Raw genomic sequence first — 8422 nt, forward strand, 5'->3', positions numbered from 1 at the left:
ACGGTATTAAAAAAACAGTTGCATAACTGACCTGAAAATTAGTATTGTAATTTAGAAACTCAACCACAATACCTTGTACCAAAAAAATCTTACATCTGACATGAAAGAGGAAGGGAAACATGGATGCTAACTGATCACCGGGCAACGAACACAACGGCTGCAAAAATTGGTATAAACGGAGGGATAATCCTAACGCTTGGTCGTTGTTAAAGTCAGAATCGGTGTTAGCAGCCTTGGTCATGAACTGGAATTAGGTGGGCATGGCAGAGTTCTGCGATACACCTTAGCCGTTGTCTTTCTCCCTGCTGGCGGCTGTCAAATGCATCAACGGCTGGCCATCAAACTGGAATAAGGACACCATACATGGTCTCAAATGCATGGACGGAGGGGTTGTCAAACTGAAATCAGGATACGAGACCTTCCTCAAAACTGTAGGCATCTGCATAAGAGAGGGGCGAGCTGTACCTGCCGGGGAAGACACACGGCGTGGAGGGAAAGTAGAAGCGCAAGACACTGATTCTACCAATGCTGCAATAGCGAGTCGCGGCGGGGCGTCTCTCGCGCTGAACAGCCACACCACCGCTTCCCATTCCCTTTGTCGGAGATTGTATTGATCTATCGGCCTTTCACCACACACGATCCCGTCGCTTCGTGCAACTGAACCGGACGAGGCAATCGAGGTGACCCCGCGCCGTCGCCCGATGAGGCCCTGTCCGAACCCAGTGCGGTCGCCATGGGATCCGTAGCTCCGACTTTAATCGCGACCCAGGTCGGCCGACCATGGGAAGAGCCGCCACGCGAGGGGAAGGATGGGAGGCGAACGATGGCTTCACCACGTAGCGGAGGCTGCAACGGGCTCATTAGGCCCAATTAACCCGAGACGCCCAAAAAAGCCACCAGAGCAGTGGCCCAGGACGGGAGCGATCATTTGATAGCGAGTGATTAGTAACGATTCACAGCAAATCTGACGGCCAAAAATGCTCAAAATCGATGATCCAACGGATATAAACGCTAATGGTGTGAGAGGGCTGGAAAAGTGCTCGGTTATAATGTATCTAAATACTTATGGACCAACATGTAAGCTCTCCCTCTATCTCACTACAATAAAGTGTGGGTCCCACTTGATCCCAATGGCCTTCTTATTTTCCTCTAAAATTATTCGCTTGCTTACTCGTGACAAGTGGAGCTATACTTACCATTGTGAGATAGAGAGAGCTAACATGTGGAACCAGGGGAATTTTTATCATATAATATGGTCAACGGGTTTGACTTGATAATAATGATGTCTAATGTCATTCAATCATTTCATGGAATTATGAATTTTTTTTAAATATCTAATGACATTTTTTAGCAAGCATCTCCCAAAACGATGACATTTTTCAGTCGTTGTAAGTTGTAATGGTAAAACCGAGTAGTGGCCATAAATGATAAAAACCTAAAAAAATATTCCTTCCGTTTTTAAATATAAGTCCTTTTAGGATTTCAATAAGGACTATATATAGATGTATATGGACATATTTTAGAGGGTAGTTTACTTATTTTGTATGTAATCGCATTGAAATCACTTCGTACACACGTGTTAATCTCTTCCTTCCCGGCACCCATTCGGCCATCTAGACGCCCCCACAACCGGAAACAACGCCAGGGACCTGTTTCATTTGCCTTTGGTCTTGTGATGAGATGATGATGGGAACGGAGCAGCCGCGGCCGCGAGGCGTAGCCATAGATTTCCTCGCAGCACGACATGCTGCTCCTCATCCACCATGCCATCCGACTCCGAGCCTCCCTCCCTGTCTGTACCCACCCGTAGCCCGGTAAACATAAGTCGCCGCCAGCCCCAGCCCCAGCCCCAAGACCAAATCCGAATCTTCCCTTGCAACAATCATCCGTACGCCGTCATCGCCTTCCGCCCCGCGGCCGCGGGGAGACGCGATGCAGGGACTCCACCGCCGCTACCGATGGATCAAGGAGTGGTTTGTCTCCCAACCCCTACCACCCCTCGAATTCCACTCCGCTTCATGTGGTTTGGATCTGAACTATTTGCGCCGCGTCCTTCTCCTAGGGTTCCGCAGGACCTCGTCATCGCCGGCGGCCCGTGCGCGCTTTACAAGTGGGTGCGAGGTACGTCGCCTTCTTCTTGCTGCTGTAAATTCTTACTTTGACTTACTGTTGTGTCACGGCTCCATCACATGTTGCTTAGTGTCATCGTGCCTGCAATTGCTGCTTGACATTATCTTTCTTTGGTTGTTATTGTGGTTTCCGTTGCTTAAATTCCACCGGGTGTTTATTAGATAGAGGCTTTGGTTTCATTAGTCACAGGTGCAAGCTAGCCTAACTTTCGAGAAAGCTTAAGGTTGGGCCATTACAACCTAACACCGCTTCAGCAAGATAGCAACTAACGACCGCTAGAGGCAAGTATAACATACACACTACTAGAAATGCAACTGGCCTAAATGCTTATCATCTTCCGACACGTGGCTGACCAGTGGAAATGTTTGTCATGATTCGTGAACACGGCCCAACAATGGTGCGGCCACACACCACTGTTGAAGCTATCCTTGCAGCACTGGGGCATTGCCTCCCCCTCTGTGTAGGCCAGGTCCGGCGTGTCCCACACAATGAGAAGTTAGCCCTGGAGGCCTTACAAGAGCACACAGGATGCCCTGCCCGTGCTGAAAAGACGGCCACTCATCGACTACTGTCGATGCCCTGCATGTTGTACTGCCACACGTTGCACTGACCCGATCCTTTCTTGTGTGGCCACATATCCATCTCAACATGTGCATCTCTGCTACACCTAACTTTGGACATGTTGCCCTTTAGTTGGCCAACATTCAGCGCCATACAACATCGCAGGTCGAATCGCCGTTCTATAGACCTGCCTTATAACTTTTGTGGCACTCTTGTCACCGAGAACGCCAGAAGCTTGGTGCCACTTCATCTATCAAGCTTTGATTCAATGGCTCATATCTTCATCGATATCATCATCCTTCTGCAGCATTGACCTCAAATATTGAAAGGTGTCCTTCTGAGGTACCAGCTGCCCAGCAAGGCTCCTCATGCCTAGTAGTACTGAAACCGCACCTCATGTACTTGATTTTAGTTCTACTAAGCCTAAAAACATTAGTTTCGAATGTCTCTCTCCACAACTCTAACCTTGTAATTCTCTACATTATTGAAATATCATTACGACAAGCATATGTTGTACCAATTGCATCAAGTAGTAGTCTGCTCTTTTTCTGATTTAGTCTACTGCAAACATTCTACAATTGGAGATTCATGGGGATTGTGAAGTTTCTGTTTAATCTGTACAGACTTGAGAACCAATAAACCCATTAATCTAGTGATGAGTTCTCGCAAAGCAAATAGCAGAATTTGAGATTTCATATGTAGATTGTGATCGACATGTCAAAAGATTTATGTTAAATTTCAAGTGTTTGGTGTGGACAATGTTGCAATGCTTTTACACCTGTTCTTTGTTAACAACTTCCGGACAATTTAGGAGTTACATGCAATGTACCAATAAATCATTAGTCTAGTGATGCGTTCTCTCAAAGCAAATAGCAGAAGTTGAGATTTCAGATGGAGATTGCGATGAACATGTCAAAGGATATATGTTAAATTTCAAGTGTTCCGTGTGGGCAATTGTTGTGAACCTTGATTCACAAGGGGTTAACTACCGTGCTGAAGATAGCCAGACGTCGTGGGATTGGGTAATAGGTTGAGACAAGATAATAATTCGTAGAGATTAGATTGATTGTTCTTCCTTGCCTCAAACGTAGATGCATGCCATCCTTATATAACGGATGCTCAGGTCCTTGACCTCTCCTAATAAGGCTTAAATTTTTCCTTGTACGATTGGACTCTTTCCTAATCCTATACTTTCCTAGTGTACTCTTAGGATACTTCACTTTCATGGACTCCTTCCACGCTGGTACTCTTGCCTTGATACTGTGAACCCTTTGTCTGTAACATTACACCCCTCCTGGACAAGCAGCTTGTCCTCAAGCTGCTTGTTGTTGGCGAGGGCTGAATTCCTTCATAGCCCCGCATCAATGTGATAGTGATACTGTGACTGCAGCTCTACGTTTTGCCAGACCTCTTGCCTAATTCTCTCAGGTACAACTTGTATATCTCTAGGTAACCCTGATACTTCTTTGAGATCCTCTCCATGAAATTTGGAACGTCCCTTATTATGTCGCTGACATTCAGTTGGCAATGAATTCTTTCCATGTCCTGTTGGTCACATATTCCTTTGACACCCCCTTGGTCACGTTCTTCTGGTGGACGCCATACAAACCAACCAAGGCTATTTTCTGTTTTATGGAAAATGCAACAGCTGGAGCCAATACGAATCCCATTTTATTTGTTCTCATGCGCACATAATAATTCTCGTGCTTTTCTTTCCAATCTGAAATATAACTTCTACATATTCTATGCACCAAATTATCTCTTCCTGTATGCACACATGCACACAGAACTAAACCTTTGCTTGAGCCAACGTCCACACATGCATGATGGCCCAGATCAATTTCGTGGACAACTCCAATGCTAGGTCCATGCTCAGCAATTGACCCTTTTCTAGCCTGCCTCAACCGTTCCACTGAAGATGATTTTGGATGGCCCAGATCAATTTCGTGGACAACTCCAATGCTAGGTCCATGCTCAGCAATTGACCCTTTTCTAGCCTGCCTCAGCCGTTCTACTGAAGATGATTTTGTTGATGCTGTTATTCATGGTTGTGTCGCCACTGTCGCTAGCAATGCTGCTGTGCCTTGTTGCTCCTATGTCACTCCTCTATCTGCATCTGTAGCTTCTGCATCCGGATGTCTCGTAACTGCTGCTTGCTGCTCTTCGTGCGCCTCTATAGCTTCTTGCAAACCGCCGTTGCTACGCCGACTTCAGGCTGCAGTGATGATATTGCTGCCATGCTTGCCATGTTTGTCGCTGAAGCCATTGCTGCCCTCCTTTACTTTGCTGCCTTGATCTCAAGCATATACGAATCTTGAATTTGTCAAAGATAGATTGGATTGAGGCGTTGAACTCTTCCATGAAAGGGTCGGCATTGAAAGCCATGGTGGCTGTCTCTGATACCAAATGATGTCAACCTTGATTTGCAACGGGATAACTACCGTGTTGAAGATAGCCAGACCGTGTGGCTGTGAGGGATTGGGTAGACATAGGTTGAGACAAGAGAATAACTGGGAGAGATTAGATTGATTGTTCTTGCTTGCCTCAAACATGGATATGTGTCATCCTTATATAACGGATGATCAAGCCTTTGACCTCTCCTAACACGATTAGACATAGATCTTTCCTTATGCAATTGCACTCTTTCCTGCCCCTATGCTCTCCCAATGGACTCTACTTCCTCCGTCCGGGTTTATACTTTATAGGTCTCAGGGGCCAAAACGGCAAGACCAAGGTGCAGCTGTAGCGAACTGCATGCACACGCCTCAGCTTAATTAATTGTGGCAATTTAATTGGCTGCATGCATGCCGTTAGCTGTAATAGGTTGCATGCTTGGTTGGGCATATTGACTGGAGGAGTGCTTTTAGTGACTGCATGCTGCCAGTCGTAATTAACACAGCAAACTGGAGGGGAATCGAGTCGAAATACTTCTAATTACTGCAGCCTTATAAATTCAAACGGCTTACCGTGGCTCACAGGTCCTTCAATCCCGGGCGGAAGAAGTACTTCTCTGTCATGGACTCCTCCCATGCTTGCTTTATGTTGGTACTGTGGACCCATGTCCACAACAAAAGTATTGCATTCGTTTTACACCTCTTCTTTGTGTACAACATCAGACCAATTTAGAAGTCAGGTGCAATGTAGCAATAAGGACAAACTAGTTGGATTTTCTTCTTGTCATGTTTGCGTTTTAGTTTAGCTCATTCAGCTAATATTTTTATCTTCATTCCCTCATAGAGGACAGGTTGGCTGCTCTTAAGTCCAAGGACAAGAAAGAAGGGGCATGCACTGCAAAGCCTGACCCTGCCACCGAGGTTCTTTTCTTATGCAGCTATGATGGCTGTGGGAAAACTTTTGTTGATGCAGGTGCTCTTAGGAAACATGCCCATGTGCATGGGGAGAGGCAGTATGTCTGTCACTATGAGGGATGTGGGAAGGTATTGTGTCATCCATGTCTTGCCTACATCGCAAAGCCATTTCCATATGGCAGTGACATTTTTTATACTGAGTTGCTTATCTAATTTTTTCTGCTGAATCCGTTTTGTAGAAATTTTTAGATAGCTCTAAGTTGAAGAGGCATTTTCTTATTCATACAGGCGAGAAGAACTTCGTCTGCCCTCATGAAGGTTGTGGCAAGGTTATTACCATGCTTTCTCCATGTACTTGTTATCCTTTTCTGTACATAATTTTGGTTTTTAATCATATATAATTTGTACATTTGAACAAGTTACCAGAAATATTTAATTACGGAGAAATGTTATTTATGTTAATTAAATATAGACAAGCTCCATCCTTGGTTTCTGTTTTAGTTCTATTTCTTGTTCTAGGGCTTTGGCATTTCAATCATTCTATTGGTTACATCTGGATGATGTTTTTGATTTCTATCCAGCAAGCACATTTTTCTGTACATCATATGAATTTCACATGCACACGAGAGAGAAATCACTACCTGGACATGAACCCGCCCCAGTATTTTCTGCAATCCAAGAATTCTCCATGCCAAGGGACTATAATTTAAAAAAATTCAAATAATGGTGTACACAAATGTTAACATGCTCATTCTGGGGTGTCAGTTACCAGCAAGAGATTTCTTCACGAATTTTTGAGAAATTATGTTAGCTTAGTAGGATGCACCGGGTGGGCTTTACTTTGTAACTGATGGATAAGTGCAATGCAGCAAATTGGTATTCTCTCGTCATAATCGTGGATTTGGGAACTCATGGATTTAATCTGCTTTTATTCCTGGTTATTGCAGGCTTTCTCATTGGATTTTAATTTGAAGGCACACATGAAAACCCATTTTGCGGATAACTATCATATGTGTCCATACCCAGAATGTGGTCGAAGATTTACACAGGAATCTAAACTAAGGGCTCATTTCAGGGCACAACATGAGAAGGTAAGATGTATAGAGATATTTGTCAGTTGCAACTTGTCACATAACCTATACTCACAAGACTACAGTCTGGTGCACAGAATCCAGGTGGGCCTGTAATGAACCGCAATGCACTAGGAGATCACCCTCATAACACAGCGAAATCTCCGGTAACACCACCAGTTCCATCAGCTGATCGTCCGTATGTCTGCCCTTACGATGGGTGTGCCAAGGCATACATTCACGAGTACAAGCTTAACCTCCATTTGAAGAAAGAGCACCCCAACCACTATTTGGATGCTGGTGCTCAAGCTGGTCCGTCGAGGGGCACAGTGTCGAAGAATTCCCGTAGAAGCAAGCCAAACCTCACAACCAGCATGCCACTCGCCAAGATCCCTAAGCGCAGTGGTTATACGGTGCCATCTCCAGTTATCAGTATCCCCGAGGAGCTTCAGTTGCCAATGAAGGTGTTGTACGAAGATGATAGTGAGGAGACTGAGGAAGAGGGAGATAACCTTGAGGAGGGGGGATTGAGATACAGAGCTGCTAGCGGCGACGATGACGATGAGGAGACGGAGGAAGAAGAATGAGAGCTATGGGTTGCTGTGGACATAGTTTATGAGCACCGAACTGGATTATAGTTTTGCATACATGTAACAATACATATTAAGGGTGGCTAGTTAGGCAGAAACTTGTGGCTGCATGTAGGTATCTCAATTTAAGGCTATTAAGGTTGTGTTCGGTAGCCCTCCACTCCTCCATTCAGGAGCGGAGCGGGTGGAGTACCATATTAGCAGCTCCTCAAATTAACACTGCATGTTGCTCCGCTCCGGAGCGGAGTTGGAGAGCGGGAGGGAGTCCGAACAGGCCCTAATTAACTTACTAAGAAGGGTAATAGATCATCATTATCAGAGGTGTTGACAATGCGGCTATCAAAGGTACTCATAGGGTGCGCTGCATTGCATAATGTTTTGGAGGCTGGCCAGGTGACGTGCAAACCTAGTCCCACGTCTCAACTTCATCTCTTTTTGTTTTCCTCATTCAAATCAAAATACTTCAATTGCCATTAAAATCCAAGTTTGTGACATCAAACAATTATTCACATAACTTTTAAACAATCATGCACATATTTTTAGCAAGTTGCATCAACTATAGTATTAAACCGACATGTGACGTGTACACACGTCGCGCTGGCGTGTGTGCCGTCCTCTCCTGCGTTTGCGGCCCCAGGATGTAGGATCACTATCCCCGTCTCCTCTCAAAATGCTCTTGCCATTGGATCCATTATATGATGAATTGGTTCTCCCCGGCGAACCAGTCTTGCGCCAACCATGCCTCAACCTGGAGTCTACCTCG

General features: G+C 45.1%; 1 protein-coding gene across 2 annotated transcripts; it reads left to right on the forward strand.

Moving 5' to 3' along the window:
- Window positions 1-1633: 1633 nt before the first annotated feature.
- LOC119322565 (zinc finger transcription factor YY1-like) lies at window positions 1634-7979 on the forward strand. 2 transcript variants are annotated; one of them, XM_037596047.1, is made up of 6 exons: window positions 1634-1973; window positions 2063-2121; window positions 5929-6128; window positions 6239-6328; window positions 6947-7090; window positions 7156-7979. In XM_037596047.1, exons 1-6 carry the CDS (start codon window positions 1933-1935, stop codon window positions 7654-7656), a joined length of 1035 nt encoding a protein of 344 aa, XP_037451944.1. In that variant the 5' UTR covers window positions 1634-1932; the 3' UTR covers window positions 7657-7979. The 2 variants fall into 2 exon arrangements, with proteins under 2 accessions (XP_037451944.1, XP_037451945.1); XM_037596048.1 differs by having other exon boundaries at window positions 1635-1973; window positions 7168-7979.
- The last annotated feature ends 443 nt before the right edge of the window (window positions 7980-8422 follow it).

The sequence above is a fragment of the Triticum dicoccoides genome, chromosome 6B (genome assembly GCF_002162155.2).
Source record: "Triticum dicoccoides isolate Atlit2015 ecotype Zavitan chromosome 6B, WEW_v2.0, whole genome shotgun sequence".
NCBI classification, from domain to species: domain Eukaryota; kingdom Viridiplantae; phylum Streptophyta; class Magnoliopsida; order Poales; family Poaceae; genus Triticum; species Triticum dicoccoides.